Genomic DNA, 18,463 nt, shown 5'->3' with positions numbered 1-18,463 from the left:
TCAACACAACATCCTAAGGTAAACCTTAGGCATAGAAACGAATAGGAACATACCTAATCTATGTATTGTACAAGCTACTGCGTAGCCACAGGGGCTACGCGAAACACCTTGTTGGCTAATGGCTACATGTTTTACATGTACATATGCTCCTTAAAGAAACCTATATTCTGGGCAACTAAGAATCCTCTTAGGTTAACTATACATAGGACATATACACTACATGCAATGTGAGACGTCATTTTTTTATCTTATTGCTCGGTGTCCGTAGTTGGAGATGAGGTGTTGAAAGCTGCAAATTGGCTTGTCATGTAACTGACTATGTAAATAGTTCCCGGATATCTCGGGAATGCTTTATTGTAAGTAATATAGAAGAGGCAAGATTTCTAGTTGTAAGTTGATTTCTCATATAGATTTATCTCCAGTTAGCCGACTTAGGAAAGGCAGTATAGAAGATCTTTATCATATACGGAATACGTAGGTAGGTAGGTATACTTCTGGGCCTGTCGAACTGACTACCAAATCAACCGAACCACGATCAGTTTCACTAGCCTCAGGATCTTCACCTCTCCGCAACGGGGAAGAACATGGGGTTGCTAGCCCTACCGTTACCAACTTACACATGTTGTAGGTAGTAGTTTAGCTGAAAATCCTCCGGTCTAGTTCAAGGCACACTCGGACCCTTCCCGGCAGACTGAGTCGCAAACAGATAAGTATAGATGGATAAAGATGTAGACCTAATCCGTCTGTGCCGTAGTCTTGCAGCAACACTGTAACTCTAAGGATTCGATAACGACGTTTAAAGATGTGAAGGTCTTCCATTTAAAGGCATTTAAGTGTGTAAAGAATGATGTACGTAGGCTATGAAAATGGGACGAGGAGGCATAGTGCATAAAGGATGGGATAGTAGAGCGGAAAAAGAGAAACATAGCCCCCAAAAATGCATGCATAATACCTAAAGTGCGAAGTGAGAATCCTACGAAGAAGGAAAAGATGGGGAACGTCATCATAGGCGTTCTATTTTTTGACATTTAGGTAGATTCCTTCAGTCCTTCTAGGTAGCGTTGCAGATGTACTATGTAACTATGGTATAAAAAATGCAGATAGGCAGGACGGATAACTTCATTAGGTATACCTCTTATGTAAGTAGGTACGTATGTACCTAATCTTGTGAAAGGGGCACAGCTGCAGCAATAGCGGGAAGGTGTCCACTACCTAAATAATAAATGTGTACTAATAAATGCACTAACAGATGGACCGAACTGGCCTGGAGGTCTCCTTTATCTAGAAAAAGGTTTACCTGTTGCATGACCCCTAAAAGTCCCTAAATGTCCAAAGTCTCCAAGGTCCCCTAAGGTCCCATACCAACTGCTATTCCAATTCGCCTCCGCAATTTCGACGCGAGTAACACTTATACAACTGTACAACACCCCGAACTGCGGTGTCTCGTCCAGCATCATTGGCATCGCAGCCCTATTATTAGATCGAATCGGGGGATAACAAGTAAATACCTACCTACGTAATTGGACATAATTGGTACATTTACTATAGAGTATTTTAATTAAGACGAGAACAACGGAACAAGAAAAAAGACGAAAATTACAATAAACAAAGAAAGAGGAGGGAAGAAGAAAAGGAAAAGAAAAGATTAGAGACTGGAGGAAAAAAGAAAAAAAAAAGGAGGAAGAAAAAAAAAAAAGCCTCGCGACGTGACGGCGTCAGCAATAGCGAGCATCATCATCAGCCATGTCGACAACAACACCTCGAAGCCGAAGCCCATTGACACCGGTCAGCACGCGCAGTTCATCGTCTTCGGACCACGTCGCGATACAAATACATAGCTGCCCCTGCGAAAAATGCGAAATTCACTACACCAGCTATAATAACTCCAACGGTAGCACCAGCAGCAGTAATAGTAGTAGTAGTTACAACAGCAACAGCAGCAGCAACAAGGCTAGCGAGAGCAATACGACGCGCTTCGACGTCCCCTTAATCGCCATCCCGCGACTCTTCACGGCATTGCTAGGCCTGGCGACGGTAATCCGAGTGCATACGGTCATCGACGCCGGGTGGTGGCCGTGGGAGAACAAAGTGTTATTCTCGCTATGCTGGCTGGCGCTATTTTGGAATCTAGCACACGGCTTATGCAGTATCCTAGGATACGCGTACTGGCCGTCGCCGCGGCGCACCGTCGGTTTACCCCCCGTCACGCTCGCCGTTAACGGGAGGACTATCGTGTCCTTCGGCGGCCCCGACGAGGACGAGGGCATCCGAAGGCGCCGCGCTAAGAGGTTGCAGTTTACTATAGTTGATATCCTACTCGCCGGGCCGACGCTCGGGTTTCTGATATACTCGGCGCATATCATGTATCCTTGGTGGGGATCTAGGTACGTCGGCTTGTGGCCGCCGACGATAGGGTTAATCGCTTCCCTCGTGTAAGTGTTGAGTGTTGTAGGCTGTGGGAATTATATGAGAGTGTGTACCTAGGCTAACTATCGATATGGCGACAGTTCTTCCCAGTTCCTCACCGCGTTTCTCCAGCTGTTCCAATTCTTCGAGGCCAAGGTTGTCGGCGTGCAATTGACGATGCAGGATATATACGAGAAGGACGACTCCGCGGGCCGATTGCAATTATAGAGCGGGCAGGCGGGCGGGCGAGCGAGCAGGCGCGAAACGTGTGTCTATTATTCTTTTCTTTCCAAATCAGAGCGGAGCGGCGCGGAGCAAAGCAAGGCGAAGCGCAACAAAACTACGATGGTTTTTTGTAATAAATATTTAGGAGCGGCGTGGGGTGTTCCGAAAGATACCAAGCAAAGCAAAGCAAAGGGCGGCATTGCGCATATACTCTACCACATAGTCAGTTGGCGTGGGCGTGGGCCTTGATGATACCACAAAGGAGATAGAAATATATCATCTCTCATCCACCGCATTGTCGGCTTATAATCTCCTTTTGACGGCATGAGGTTTCTCTATTAATGAGCATTAGGACAACGATTCGGAATTACACGAGTTAAGTCAGATATCTAGGTTAAGCCATGGTATAAGATATCGAATGGTGAGTTGCCTCTCAACGGTAGCGATTCATGGTTTCTTGACTACGGCCTTTGGCGCAACGCCAGGTTAGATGCCATCGTTAGGTAGTCAGCTGGGTTACTGTAAGTGTGAAGGGCAGACTGATGTGTCCAGTTTGCCTTGGTTGGATACTTGTGATACTTAGTGGCGCTTATGATTTACTGCTACTATGTACGAGGTAATTGGTATATGATAGGGCGAGCACTAAAGACAAGATTGCGCCATGTCTAGGTATGTAACTGAGCGTAGCGCTCTCTCTATGTATTGATTGATTTGTCCTATCTATAAATTACCCATCTATGCTGCTGACCATGCCATATTAACAGCTATCGTGAGCAAGTCTCAGTCTTACTCTAGTTTAGCGGTCTTCCTCTCATAAAAAGAATGAACGCCTTGCGTGATGCACATTTACAATATGATAAATATAAAAAAAAAAGACGTCTTGTCTGCCACGGCATGAGTCCCGACGTATTCGAAAGAAAACACATTATAAACATCATCTCCATGGACTCATCCGTGGTTTTACGTTTTCCTCGTCCTCATCTCTTTACTCCTTCTTGGTCTTCTTCTCGTTCTTCTTGCCCTTGGGCACACGCGCGAGCCAGTAGAGGAACAGCGCGCCGAAGATGTTGAACACGATGTATGCCCAAAGAATACCAAAGTTGCGCCATCGGTCCTCTGTTCAGTAAACGTTAGCTTCAATTCCGATACATTGATCGACTTTATTTCCCAGATGACCGGCAAATACTCGACGTGAAGGGGGGAATAACTTACCATAATAGGCGTTGGCATTTGCCAAGTACGTATTTGTCTCCAAGACTGTGCAGTAACTGCAGTTCGACGTACGACCTGCGGTACCCTCTTCGATATAACCGCCAGTCGCAAGGACGTAGTTTTGCAGGTACTCGCCACAGGTTTTGGCATCAGGAGGGTCGAAGTGTACAAATTCATTGGTGGCACAATGTACTTGAGTATTTGCCACCGCCGTTGTTAACATGGCCGATACCAGGTATGAGAACGGACTGACGCGGTACATGAAAATCCAGAAGCGAGGGAAGGTATCGGGGCTAGCAAGGACACCACAGAAGATCAAGCACAAACTGAACATCAGGTTGGCAATGTTACCACCACCCTCGGCCGTTTCAAAAGCAGCGATGATCATGTCGGTGAATGTCGAAGTGAAAATAAGGAAGGCCCATAGGAGCAGGAACATCAAAGCACCGCGCTCGGTCGTTTGGCCGGCATCCGCAGCGTTCCTATAAAGTCCGACAGGGTAGTACCAGCAGACGAACATGAAGACAGCCATAAGCGTATTCCAGGGGAGCTCGACGATGATCTGCGACAGCATGAAGACCTTCCAGCCGTAAACCTTAGATGGGCGCTCGCGCACCTCGTAGAGGGATCTTTGAACAACGAAATGCGGCATTGTCTGTTGAACAAGCTGGCCGAAGATGGTCAAAATGTTGAAGATGGCAAACATTTGGTTTTGAAGACCTTGGATCGTGTTGGGGGCTCTGAAGAAGACGAAACCGATAAAGAGTGCCACGAGGATACAGAGAATTGCCTTAGAGTAGATGTACGATGGGGTTCGCCAGTATTGCTGGAATACACGGGATGTAACCTCCCACAGCTGAGTACCAAAGCTAGCGGCGTGCTCGCGGTAAGATTGCGGATCTTCAGCAGGTGTTGGGATATGCTGCGCTCCATCCTCGAGACGTTGAAGCTCGGCCTGCACGTCTTTATATTCGGGACTGTTGCGCCACGTCTCGAACCAGTCGACGTTGGTCTCGCTACCTGGGGCGGCACCGATGGCGTCGAGCATCCATTCAGCAGGGTTGGCATCTGCAGGGCAAGCCGGAGCGCCGTTGCGTTCGAAATAGCTGGTCAGAGTCTTGGAGTTCTCTCCGATTTCGCCAAAGTAGACAGTCCTTCCGCCCTTGGCAAGGAAGAGCAGACGGTCAAAGCGCTGGAACAACATGGCCGAGGGCTGATGAATAGTGCAAAGAATAGCTTGCCCACTCTTGGTGAGCTTCTCAAGAAGATCCAAAATAGCCCACGAGGTTTGGGAGTCAAGACCGGAGGTAGGTTCGTCGACGAATAGCAATAGAGGAGGCTTAGCAGCGAGCTCAACACCGATCGTGAGACGCTTGCGTTGTTCGACGTTGAGACCCTCGCCCAAGACACCGACGACCGCGTCTGCGTACTCTTCCATATCCAAAAGCTTAATCACTTCGTCAACATAGGCGAGCTTCTCAGCACGCGGAACTTCAGCAGGTTGGCGAAGGAGAGCAGAGAAGTTGAGAGCCTCACGGACGGTAGTAGTCGACAAGTGAAGATCTTGCTGTTGAACATAACCGGTCTTCCTCTGGAACGAATGGTCACGAGGATGGCCATCGACCAACATATCACCAGTGATAACACCCATAGTAATACGATCAGCCAAGGTATCAAGGAGAGTTGTTTTTCCAGCACCCGAGACGCCCATCAGCGCGGTAAGAGTACCAGGTTTAACCCAGCCGTCAACATGATCCAGAATTCGTCTCGGTTCTCCCTTGATCTTGATGTCATAGCAAACGTCCTTCCAGTGGAAAACGCTAGATTGTTCCTGTAGGGCACCACCCTTCTCAGCAGGGCCGTTGGCGCGGCTAGCGTTCGTTGCGATGGGGCCAACACGAGGACCCTCGCCTTCCTCGATATCGCCCTTCTTCTCCTTGAATTGGGCAGGCTTGTGACCAAGTCGGAAAACCAGCACTTCACCTTTTGACTTCTTCTCGGACACAAGTTCAGCAGCGATCATATAGGTAAATAGGAAGAAAAGCATGAAACCGATCAGAATACCAAAGTTTCGCCAACGGTGCGAGCTGTAGTACTGGAAAGCCGAGTTGATATACGCATCGCCATTGACGGTTGGACGTCCAGCTACACTACCGGGGTTACTGCAAGCGTGGTTCATCGCGCCGATGCCGTCGCCGCTGCCATAGCCTGGGACTTGAGGACTCGGTACGAATTGGTCACATGTAAATTCACGGTTCTGGAATTCGTTCACCATCAAAGACTCAAAGGCATATGCCAGGGGATCCAGATAGTTGAGCCAACGGCACCAACCGAGCATGTAGTCGATAGGAATGACGAAACCGGTGAAAATAACGAGGTCGAGGATGAGTATCGCAGCCGGTACCATGGCTTGGGATAGAGTACGCGAAGCCGAGCCAATCGTGCGGAAAATCATACTCATCGTCATGACCGTAAAGAACATAATGAGCAAGTAGAAGAAGAAGGGTCCTGGCTCACGTCTCAAGTTGGTGATGAAGTACAGAACCAAATTAAAGGTGAGACAGTTGGCAACCTTGTAAGGCATGTCGACAAGCATAGAGGCGACAGCTTCCGCCGAGGGGTGATACAGAGCGTAACGATTGTGTTTTTCGACGATGGGACGTTGGGCATACAGCGTGAGAATCTAGCAATAATTAGTATTGGACAGCCCGGAAGAAAATATTTCGAAAACATACCTCTAGGGCGCTGGAGAAAGCATTCATGAGACAGGCAAAGAACAGAAGAGCGCCACGTTGGTAGAAGCTCGAGGTAGCCGGTTGCATATTGTAGAACACACTGCCAACGATCAGGGCCATAATAAAATTACCAACGAGCGACCCGACTGTCAGACTAGGGTCACCAGTGAGACGTCGCCAGCCACGCCATAGACACAGCAAGATTTGTTGCGTGTAGGACATGGTGTATGGAGACTTGGATCGTTGACCCGCAGCCTGTTGGGCCCTCCTTGAAGCTCGGAAGGCTTCCGCGTCCGGGCCGTTCAGGGGGTGTTCTTGCTTATACTGCTCGATCTCGGCTTGCAAGGCCTGGTACGCGGCGCTGTTCTTCCAGGCCGTGGCAAATTCGTCCGGTGTTCGCGGAGCCTTGCCCTCAAATCCTGGCCGGACAATACGCTCTATCGAGCTGGTCATCGAGGTTAAAAAGTCGGGAGTCGTTTGTCGGGCGGGGCACTCGAAGCCTAGGTCGATGAAGTACTGCTTAGCCTCGTCTGCCCGACCGAAGAAGATCTGTCGACCTTCGTACAGGACGAGAGCCTTATCGAAGAAGTCGTATGCGGTTTGGGGAGCTTGGTAGATGGAGACGCAAGCGGTAGTTCCGAATAGTTCCGTCTCTGTTCGGAGCGTCTTACAAAACTCCACGGCGTTGGCACTATCCAAACCTCGGGTACTGTTATCCCAGCATTGTAACGGCGCTCGGCTGAGAGCAGCTTCGGAGATAGTGACACGCTTACGCTCACCTCCGGATACACCACGCACGTACTCGTTACCAACACGAGTGTTCACGGTATGCGAGATACCAAACATGGCCATGGTGACATCCCTTAAATGGTTGCAGTAGGTAGTCTTGTCAACGCCGGGAGGGAGGTGGCGCGGAGCACGAGCCGAGGCTGCGAACGTCAAAGTATCGCCGACAGTCAACATTGGGAAGTGAACGTCGACTTCTGCCGTATAGATGGCTTCACCGCGGTGATGTTTATGCATCTCCTCGGAGGTCAGTCCCTGGTAGTTGAAGTATGAGCCCTCTTCGACATAGATACCGTTAGTCTCGCCGGCGATCGTCTTGAGGAACGTCGAACAACCCGAACCCGGAGGTCCAAGCACGACCAGCATCTCCCCCTTGTGAACGACGCCGTCGAAGTTGCGTAGAATGTCGATTTTAGTCTGGCCTTTTCCGAGAGCTTTGCGAACAAGTCCCAGCCCTTCTAACCAAACATTAGCGACGTCCTTTTGGTAATCTGTCGCGGCTCCGAAACCGTGAACGTTGAGGTTCTGGAAAGCAACACCCGCAGTCCGGAATTGCGCGCCCCCGTGGTCGGCCATCCGAACGACGGCCTTGGCCCAGGCGCGCGCATTGAAATGAGGGGAGTGAGGATTCGTGGGCGAATCCTCGGAGCTGTCTAGATAAGGATTATTCCCGGTGACTCCAGTAGCGTTCGATTGGGTAGTATATCTGCGAGCGAGGTCGTGTACTATAGACTCGCGTCGCTCCAGCTCGGAATCATCTTCCACCTGAGTCGCAATGCTCGAATCTGCCGTGCCCTCCTTTTCGACATCGTGATGCCGTGCCGACGTCCCCTTCTCCTCCTCAATTTCTTGTTGGTGCGTACTCGACATTGGAGGCACTCCTGATGTTTGGGCTGTGCGGTCGTAGTTGTTAAAGGGGTTGCCCACAAAGGACATATCCAAGATTGTGGCGGAAGTCCACCAACGCGATCACGAGTTGTCCTCCCAATAATAAATAACTGTTCCCGGACGATTTCCTGTTTAGGTCACGATATGATCGGTTTAGCTGAGATAATTATAACGGAGATAAGATTATATAAGGTAGAAATGATGAGGTCTAAAATAAAAAACGACCTTTCCGTCCCGTTATAAAGTATAGTATTAAGCCGGGTGTTAGTGGAGAGACGTCTTGGAGGAAATAAGGAGAGTAAGAAAGAGAAAGCCTCGACTAGGTAGCCAACACTCGCTGGGCTGAAACTAAAAGAAGAAGAAAATCGATTAACAGGATGGAGGGAGAGGTTTTTAATATCATTCGCCTCGTTTTCGTATTTTTCAGGGTCTTTTCAACCCGTCTTGTTCCAGCTAATACTTTCCCAGTACCACGTCTACTACAAACATACCTTGTAGTGTAGCTATGTACCTAATGTAGTAAGTTTCTACACTAAGTTTCCATGTGGCTTTATGGGTACCAAATCTTACGCTATAGAAGGTAACTATGCTAACTACGGTAGGCACCTGGGCAGAAACAGGGGGCGATGCGGACTCTTAATGAAGTGCGAACACCTAATAATGATTCATAATGGTGCATATAAGCGCGTTTATGCAAGTTTTATGCTGCTTAACTCAACCTTAGCTAGTGGAATTAAGGATAAGTGCTTAAATTTTTAGTGTCTGATACCATTAGAGTACATCGGCGAGGAACTATCGATGCCACATAGATGAAGTACTGCATAGGTACCTTAGTCTCCGCCGTCTTTGCCCCACCGTTCCCCAGACGGTCTTTATCTCGGACCCCGTCATTTGCCGGTCAACGGGGGATTATCAACACCGCAATACTACCTACTATTGGAAATCTACATACTGGGTTCAATCTTTGACAAGAGCTGAAAGACGTTTGCTATGTAACAAGCCTCGCAAATTCGATCTAGACTTGGGTATTTTAGGTATTCATACAGTAGCATGCTTTCATACATAAATTCTTGATCGTGGCTTTGTCACAAAAGCACATCATTCTAATATGTCTCAGCCCTTCCATGTCATAATAGCCACAAAGTCAATTTAAAGTAAGACGAGCCAATTATTATTTTTTATCACCGCCGTATTATATCATCATACTCCAAAACCGTTTGCTTATACCTATTAACTAATACGCAATACTTAACGGCTACGCGCATTCGGATTATACCACATCCGCATGTATGTTGCGTCTGATGATCCAATGTAAGTGACTTTGTTCACTTCGTATTATATCTACTATGTACTAAAACATTTGAAATATTATACATACCTCTTACCTGGTTAGATATTATAAAAACCCAATCGACTTGATGGATGCTACGATTCGATCTTATCAGCGGGTATGACCCGTTAAAGTATTGTATTGTACCAAACCATCAAGATATGGATTTGTTTAGCCCACGCTAGTAAAAGACACCGAACCGAGAAACGCTCGGATACATATGACTTATGCATAGTGTAGGTACCTTATTAGAAGTGGGTTGCCAAGAGTATATTTTGTGAAAATCTTAACATTATTAAGCTTCAACCAATCAAAAGGCTTTCATTCGTCTCATTCGCCCAAAATAGTAAAAAGTCCGGTGACTTATTCACCCAACTTATCAGTCCGACCGATGCAAGTAGGCAGGCCGCAAAACGATTCGAGAATATTAAGGAGCCGCACACCTCCCGAATGCAGACTCGGGGTCTTCCAACTCTCCGACAGCCCGCAACCATAAAAACCGACACCCCTCGACTCCCCCTCCAACATCATGAATGACAGATCTTACCTACATATTTAAGCATCATAAAGAAGGTATGCCAGAACATTCTACATACGCACACTATATGCATAAATAGTCCAATTATGTTAGCCAAGCCAAAGCACAGCGATGTCCATAAAGTATTTATGTACTGTGGCAGAAAGGCGTCAAAAAAAAAAAAAAAAAAAAAAAAAAAGCTGGCGCATTTACAAGGATAATCGTTTTAGTAGAGGTGCGCCACCTTTTTTGACGCCTTTTTGTGTGGATATTAGGTTATGTTTATCTCCGATAGATCTGGACCTAGATCTCGGTGCGCTTCGGGGTCCTCATATATCCGCACCCCGATACCGAATTACTCTACTTACATAAATGTAAGCCGGCTTTGTTACATAAATCGCATTTTGAAATTGTCGCCATCGTTACGGAGGTATTCGAAATATACATATACGCTCAAGGAATCATGTCATATCTCGAGATCTCGTTAAGGATCACGCGTAGATGTATTATGTAGGTACCCAAGACATGATTCAATATTATCTGACAGCTGCACACCCCTCACTTGGCAAGATTCAAGATTCACAACCAACAAAAAAAAAATCAATCTTATTTTCTAGTAGGTACTGTGCAATTTACATACGCTGTGATGTATCTCTACTATGTACTAGTCGATCGCTCAGAATAAGGGGGATCGAGGGGTTTGGGAAGGACGACTGGCCTATACCTGTGCGTCGTCCGCGAATCGGGTTTGATACCTCGTAATCGGTGCCTCGTACTCGGTACTCCTCACTACCGGGTATCATTATCTTGGCTCCAATAACATTGCGCTTATGCATATCGCAAGGGTTGTAGCGCATCCGTGTTGTTGGGAATCCTACATCAGACAGAACATGGCAGTTCTAGCGTTGCCCCCCGAACCTATGCCTCATAGCAGCATGTTCATACGCGCCATTAACAGATTCCTTACTTTTGCTGATGTGATAAAGTGTTCCCTTCTTCCGAAAGCCGGTGATCGTCAGTGACGAATTATGGGGGTGAGATCTGGTCAAGTAGTTGACCCTGGGCCTATGTATTTACACGTGCCGTGTTAGTCGGTCAAGTCGGTATGTGAAATCAATTCGTCGAAATTCGACTTGGTCTCCCAGGAACACAGGTACGGATCTGAACCCTTCTAGGTTTTTGGGAATTCAATAGGTCTACAAAAGTCATGAATCGAATTCCAGAGAGTTCCAACGAATCGATCCTAGTGTTATTATAAAATTGCTAGTTTTACGTCCGCTTTTGGTTGCTGGGGACTTCGCCCTCAAAAAAAAGATTCCCTTGCTTTACAAGCTTCAAGTGACTGTGATATCTATCTACCATGCGCACACTTGCATAGCTAATCTCAAGGGCCTGTCCCTACGAAGGAAAGTCATATAGAGGGGCCACATTCATGGCCAAGGGAGGCGTTCCTACGACCATAATGTCGGGACACATTTATTTACTTTGAGGCACTACTGAACATAGTATGCTTTATCAAGTAGAAGAGAACTGAGAAGTGATAACATTAGTATGTCGCCCATTCCCCGGCACTCACTTAGCGGTCTCGTTGTATTGTACCTAGCAAATAGGACAACTATTTCGCTTATGGGGACCTCAGATGAGAAGGGTTTGGGTGCCCCTTTTCATTAGCGCAGATGTTTGCCTAAGATGATTAGGATCACAATTTCTTATCCACGTTTGTAAGGTAGCGGTGGACTAGGTGACGCGTTTCTCCTTGATGTGTTGATCAATATCTAATGCTCTTTTCCTTACCCATATGTACGTATAATGCAGAGAGGGAAAGTATGTACATGTAGCCTCGCTAACGATACCCATCACGACGATGGTTCTCGCTACTACAACTGTATCCGCCTATCTTATCTCGAGATAGACCTACATATTAGTAAACATTTAGAATCATAATTCGGGATCCCGGATGTTCTGTTAGACACAGAGCTGACCAAGCTATACCAAGGCTAAGAACCCCGTCGAAAGAAAGGGGTCTTATAAAATTCACTACTTCGGGCTTCACTCTACGCCGGAACACCGAGTTTATTCAACCCAAGCTAGGATAAAAATAAGCCTAAATTTGTACGAATCATGCTGCCTAGCTCTAGTTAAGAAATCCTAAAGATAGCAAACTCATCCACTACACATTATCAGTAAGTCGTAATCATAAGGGTATCAATAGGCATGAAACCCTTCCCAAAGATAATCCCGCTTCTCATTCTCCTAGCTTTCCTCCTAGGTGTACTTAACGTAGAGAGCTTGGTTTGCATTAAAACACTATGGATACGCAGGAATCGCGAACCAGAACAAGACCACGCCGATGATTGGCGAATATTTTCGAGTACCGTAATGTAGCGGAGTGCCACGATCCCCGTCGTATTGGGGAGCCTATCTGTAGACCTAGTTACATGTCGGTGAAGATAAACTACCGGCTACCGCGATGGGGCCGAACGTTGAAATAGGGGTAATAGAGAGGCTGAGGTGGCCCATATGAAGATGAAGGTTTTAGTTCTACAGAAGTAAAGTTTCATGCTTTATTTTTTTTTATAAAAGCGGTCGGCTCTTTGTACATGGAAGTTTGTTATGATTATATTTATCTTATATACTAGCTTAATAAATGTCAAGAAAATAGAACCAATATCAAAACTATAGGTGCCTATCTGGGTACCTAGGTAGGTATACTTATGATGTTCATCTGATTAAATTAGCATTGCCTCTTAAGCCATTTAGAGACTTATTTACTGACCGTTAGGTGCGATGTATGTACGCAGCTGATGATGATATTCTAGTGAAGCTAAGAGAGCACTTCCCGGGTCTTCGTCACTCTAAACTTAAATAACTCAGATATGTCACTTAGATAACCCCGACTATCTCGGCGAGTGTCTGTCTATTAAGCATCAATATTCAGATGTCTTCCAAGTTTTCAGGTTTGCGAGCTGCAAATATAACTAGCCACAGGAAATAGTCACAGCTCCGGGATATCCGCATAGATAGATTTGGCGAGTCCATGATATATCGCACTCAGTTTCACCACCTTTGGTAGGTATAGAATTAGTACGCCCCTTATGAGATACCGCCAATTTGGTCCTTCCAACTTAATACTTCGTATTTTCTTAGACCACTTTCTTATACGTACCTACGTATTGTTGTATGAAGCTTATTTAATGTCTATGGTCACATTGAGTGGCTTTCATCTCTAGTAAATGCTAAGCGATACAATTATACTAATCTAGGGGACTTGGGCAATTTGCTTCACATTATTTAGTTAGAGTTATACGTATGGCTAGCTATCTTATGAGCTCTAGAATTCACGTATATACTATCCTTCGACTGGATCTTCCGTCTCAAGTAGCCGACGGCGGAGGTTCCCACGAGTAATAATACGTGGAGACTTTGACTTTTTAAAGGCGAATGTGGCAATATAAGATATCATCAAATTCTCTTTACTGGGAAATTTCTCAAATGTTACTACGACTTAGATTTAGATATTAGACCTATAAGCGCCTGTTTACCAGGCTTCCCACTTGGGGCTATTGGGACCGAACCTATCGCCGTAATGATAACCGGAACTGCGGCAGGACTGACTTTCTCCTTGACCAACTCCCTAAGGGTACTAAGATCGGGGACACGATCTTTAACTATTGTAATAAAGGCGGTAGCGGCCTCGCCCGTATTATTGTTTGGAATACTCATGACATACGCGGCGTCCACGTCCGGGTGAGATAAAAGCGTATGCTCGATAGCGCTGACGTAGAATACGTTGGCATTGATGATAACAATTCCCCGCGCCCGTCTCGTTAGATATAAAAAGCCCCGGATGTCGAGTGAGCCCTATTCTTGTACCTTGTTGGGCTTATTTTGCTGCTGGCGAAAGTAATAACTTGGCCCGTTACTGCACCCTTCCGTCGTAGCACGTGTGGTGTTGTTAGGCTTGAAGAGGGCCGCAAGTATACAAAGATGGGACCTTGGAGAGCGGAATAGTAATCTCATCTGCCAAACGATTCGACTCTTGGTGTATTTTCGACTTGAACTTTGAGGCACACTAGATCAAATAAATATCAACCTTCTAAGGTACCTAAGTATATCGACGACATCGTCTAGTTTTATATTCACGTAGAGATTCGCGTTTCCACACGGGCTAACGTTAATCAGGTAAGTATCCAATCTCGAGACTCATCGCCACGGATAATTTTTATCATTGATCTCAATGCCAATATATTCAATAAAGTAGATGTCATTCATTAGAATACACTGTTTACGGCAAGATCCAAGTAGTAACACTATTAGCTAGGATATTGCCACTCCACGTCTGGCCGCTGGCCGTGTTCAAGGTGACATAGACATCATTGCTGAACGTGTTCTCAACTACGACGGTACGCGTGCCGTCCGGGTTCTTCGATGCGACCGACTGTACGCCCGAGTACCCGTCGTAACTATAGCTACCGGATCCGCTTAGGATAGTCGCACCTTTAGGGATGAACTTGGAGTACTGCGCCAACGTATAATAGTCGACGGTGAATTCGTACGTGCCTGCGTTCTGGTCTACCACGAATAGACCACGGCACGTCGCACACCCCCCTTGAATATACGGCCCAAAGGTGCCGTCGGCCGCCTCGGTCCACGTACCTAGAGTCCACATCAACGAACCCTCGGCCCAGTTCTGTAGCGGCCCAACCGTATTCTTAGAAGATTGGTACCACGACGTCTGCGGAGAAGTCCAGCATTCCGTCATATATTGGGATTTGCCGGGGTTTGCGTCGTGAAAGTCGCTAAGAACGGTCCAGTCTAGATTACCCGCGTAGCAGTGCCACGCGGCGGCTTGGACATACTCGCCGGCTCCGTCGATCACGGTCTGCGGATAGCTAGGCGTGTCCGTATTGTGATCGTATGCCCAGATCTGCGTGTTCAAGTTGGCCGCACGTAGGGCTGGCCCGATGTAGTCATGCGTCACTTTAGCAGCTTCGTCGGCAGTTTGATACATTGTTACGTGGCCGCCTCCTTGATTATTCAAAGGCTCATTCTGAATGGTAATGGCATCAATCGTGACACCTAGCCCTGCGTATGCTTGAAGATATTTCACAAAGTACTGAGCATATTGGCTGTAGTATTGCGAATCAAGCCAGTTGTTGTCGGCATTCCCGGTGAGAACCTATAACAACCCTGTGAGCGAAGATTGATTTACTATCTGGGCTTGGGAGACCCTTACCCTGTTCAGTTTCATCCAGCCCGGAGCACTCCACGAGCTCCCGAAGATAGTAGCATCGGAGCGGATACCTTTTATCTCGCTTAGCAATTTCGCCATCGCCGTTCCTCTATCTCCTAAGTTGAAGTTGCCAAGGCCCGGATCCGCATTACCGTTGCTATCATCGTACGTGTAGGCCGGCGGTCCTGATAAGTCCGATGCGGCAATAGTATGACGCAGTAAGCTGAAGCTGGCTCCGTCCGATGTAAATAACTCTCTTAGAAGCTGAGATCGCTTGTCATCGGAGAGTGCATCGATGACGGTGACAGTAGCGTCTGTCACAGAACCTCCAAAACCATTGATCTTCTGCTTGTACCCAGACTCCGTGTCATCAATGCTTAAACTCCATGTTGATGCATCCCCGGGGTTGCCATTACCAGAAACGGGAGCATCAACGGCGCTTAGTTTGTATTTGAGGTCCGATGAGGAAGCGTATGCTTGAGGTGATGCCTGGCCAGCCCTAATGGATATATGTGAAGAAGAGGCGAGCACCTGCCCAGAGAGAAGAGTGAAGATCCCAAGCAACATGCTGTCAGCGTAAGAGGTAGTTATCTCTGTTAAGTTCTATAACCACTCGCATAGTCCATGAGAAGAGCATGGGAATGGGAATCTTAAGTAGATCATTCACCACATCCGGTTTTCCTTTGCGAATCGCAACAATGAGACATCATCCCTGCGATGTAACCTGAAGGATAACTAGACTGCTCCTTTGGCGTCCCCATGTGGAGTGAGAAGCGAAGGCGTCAGGGGTCCTTATCCAGATCTAGTAGGTGGATATCGAGATCCCAGATCTGATGAATGACTCGTCCATCTGGGCGTCGGACAATTTAGAGAATGAGAATTTGATTTTATAAGTGTAATCGTAATTAGAAGATATCGTTTCTATAGCAAGTCCAAAGTATACGGAGGCGCTTCGTCAGTATCAACCCTTTCTACCAGGTACCTCTAGGTAGCTTACACGTTACATAGGTGCGTCAAATAAATATTGTGCTACCTATGTATGAGATTGGACGATGCGGCTGAGAGTAATTAGCCAATAGTTGAATGCTTAACGACTAAAAATAGATATGTATACCTAGTTAGGTACATTTTGAACTGGGGATGCCCATTACAAAGTTGGCTTCCTAAGACGCTAGATCGGGGGAATTCTCAACAAGTGATTGGTACTTAATATTCGGCATATGTCTATCTGCATTATGGCCCTCTAAGACCGAGCGGTGAGAGAATCATTTGAGTAGCCGTAAGAATCGCAACTAGTCTTTATTGTCTTAGCGTACAGACGATGCCACTCTACAACTACGTAGCATGCTGTCCGGGCCGACTCTCAATGGGACATTGTAGGTAATGTCATGGCTAGTTACCTGTTCGTCCCCACGATCTATGGCCGGTGTAGAATGTGCTTGCAACGCTGATTTGTCGGTTCGTATATCAAAGTGCACTTTCAGCTCGTTTAATCATTCAAAGGGGGGATTTCATTCAGAATATCGTGTCAAAAGTCGCTGCCTTAATTACCTAGGATTGCATTTATTCAGGAGAAGTTCCCTGCTAAAAGCAGAAAATGGAGGGTTTTAAGCCGTAATTTTAGAACCAAGAGCCACAAGACTGCCATGACTATTAGTATGCAAGGTGTAGGCGAGTTCTATAAATATTAATAAACTACCTGATAAACTAGTCCAAATAAGCCATTCCAAACAGCAAAGAGGCAACTCAAAATGAATAATGTGTATAGTTTCGAGAAACAACTATCGCGGCCGACTTACTGCCCACGTCGACTTGGTAAAAATATACATTCTATAGTTTAGTAGCCTAACATAATGCTTGACTCGAACACGGTCAACTCATCGACTTGTCACTTTGCTTTCCGGACTGAAAGAAAAGGTGTTAAATGATCATCATTTCAACTAGCATGATGAATTCAGCTACTATATCCAATGAATTTTTAGCAACATCATCGACAAGGTCCCATTTCCTATTTTCTAGGTATATCTTATAGCCAACCTCGAATACCACTCCCGTATATATGATTCTACCTGATAAGGAATTGAGGGGCGCACAGACCACTAACTCACAAAGTAATTAAGATCCATATTTATCTTCACGAACGGAATTACAGGCAACAGTGACTCAGGCACTCATTGTACATAGTAATGAGGCGTTGCTGCCTGCGTATCTACGCATATATAAACAATAGCTAAATCCTAATCCTGTAATCCTAACAATACCTAACCAATACAACAACGATGTCACCACTTATCTAGGGAATCACAATATTCCGTTGTGAGGTTCTACCTAATCAACATAGTTATTGTGGAAGCTTTACGTTTATCGTTCTTTCGTTCCATCTTCATCTCTTCTACCGTACTATTTCGAGCCATGTCTTAAGTTAAATTTCCATTACCTCCTCTTATACCTGCAACGAATAAGGGGATAATAGAAAGCAGCAGAATTACCATCCGACACCCTGGGTATAATATTGCGTACCCACCCCTATTACGGTTCCTTAAATTTGGTAATGAAGGTGTTGATTACGACTTGGTTTACTATACTGCCTGTATCATAGCAGGCAACGTATGGTCCGATAATCCTGCTCCTTATTTAACTAAAGAAAGAAATCGTAACTCGGCACGCATAATCCGTCCAGATGACGGTATTCTCCGCGATAATCAATACTACTTTCACGTACCTAAATGCGAAACGCGTTAGTCTTTACTATAAATACCTATTTACAAATCTTTATTAACTTGATATCAACTTGATATTAGGCAAATATCCTGTTACGCTTTCTTTTAGTGACTGGGTATTTCCCCACGATGATGTTCCTCAAATATGGCGCGATTTAGTTGTCAACCAACTTCCTTTAGAAATACGACAACGACTTCTATCGATATTTCGCGAAGCCATCATTACCCGCGACGGTTCTTGCCGAATAACCCAATCTATTACTGCTCTTAAAAAAGCCCACGTTGTACCTTTTGCTGAAGCCGACTGGTTCACAAAGAATGAAATGGATCGATATAATATAAGTCTTTTGAGGAGTAGGTTGATGATTAATGACGTTGGTAATCTTTTCGCGTTACGCGGAGATATCCGTT

The 18,463-nt window shown here is 46.1% G+C and overlaps 4 protein-coding genes across 4 annotated transcripts; 1 reads left to right on the top strand and 3 right to left on the bottom strand.

Annotated features, from left to right (window-relative positions):
• Positions 1-237: 237 nt before the first annotated feature.
• On the bottom strand, positions 238-1,041 carry F5Y00DRAFT_225082 (uncharacterized protein). Its single transcript, XM_048006122.1, has one exon. It carries the CDS (start codon positions 1,026-1,028, stop codon positions 735-737), a length of 294 nt encoding a protein of 97 aa, XP_047869553.1. The 5' UTR covers positions 1,029-1,041; the 3' UTR covers positions 238-734.
• Positions 1,042-1,293: 252 nt separating this feature from the next.
• Positions 1,294-3,268, top strand: F5Y00DRAFT_225080 (uncharacterized protein). The gene is made up of 2 exons (XM_048006121.1): positions 1,294-2,432; positions 2,508-3,268. The coding sequence occupies exons 1-2, from the start codon at positions 1,744-1,746 to the stop codon at positions 2,632-2,634; spliced, it is 816 nt and encodes a 271-aa protein (XP_047869552.1). The 5' UTR covers positions 1,294-1,743; the 3' UTR covers positions 2,635-3,268.
• Positions 3,269-3,297: 29 nt separating this feature from the next.
• Positions 3,298-8,744, bottom strand: F5Y00DRAFT_225079 (ABC-2 type transporter-domain-containing protein). Its single transcript, XM_048006120.1, has 3 exons — positions 6,579-8,744; positions 3,844-6,526; positions 3,298-3,747 (listed from the first exon to the last, which is right to left on the bottom strand). Exons 1-3 carry the CDS (start codon positions 8,298-8,300, stop codon positions 3,617-3,619), a joined length of 4,536 nt encoding a protein of 1,511 aa, XP_047869551.1. The 5' UTR covers positions 8,301-8,744; the 3' UTR covers positions 3,298-3,616.
• Positions 8,745-13,995: 5,251 nt separating this feature from the next.
• On the bottom strand, positions 13,996-16,332 carry F5Y00DRAFT_225068 (glycoside hydrolase family 30 protein). The gene is made up of 2 exons (XM_048006119.1): positions 15,336-16,332; positions 13,996-15,278 (listed from the first exon to the last, which is right to left on the bottom strand). Exons 1-2 carry the CDS (start codon positions 15,897-15,899, stop codon positions 14,385-14,387), a joined length of 1,458 nt encoding a protein of 485 aa, XP_047869550.1. The 5' UTR covers positions 15,900-16,332; the 3' UTR covers positions 13,996-14,384.
• Positions 16,333-18,463: the final 2,131 nt, after the last annotated feature.

This window comes from Daldinia vernicosa (genome assembly GCF_022497035.1).
Source record: "Daldinia vernicosa strain CBS 139.73 unplaced genomic scaffold F5Y00scaffold_3, whole genome shotgun sequence".
In the NCBI taxonomy this organism is placed as follows: Eukaryota; Fungi; Ascomycota; class Sordariomycetes; order Xylariales; family Hypoxylaceae; genus Daldinia; species Daldinia vernicosa.
This window is presented reverse-complemented; position numbering and strand designations above follow the sequence as displayed.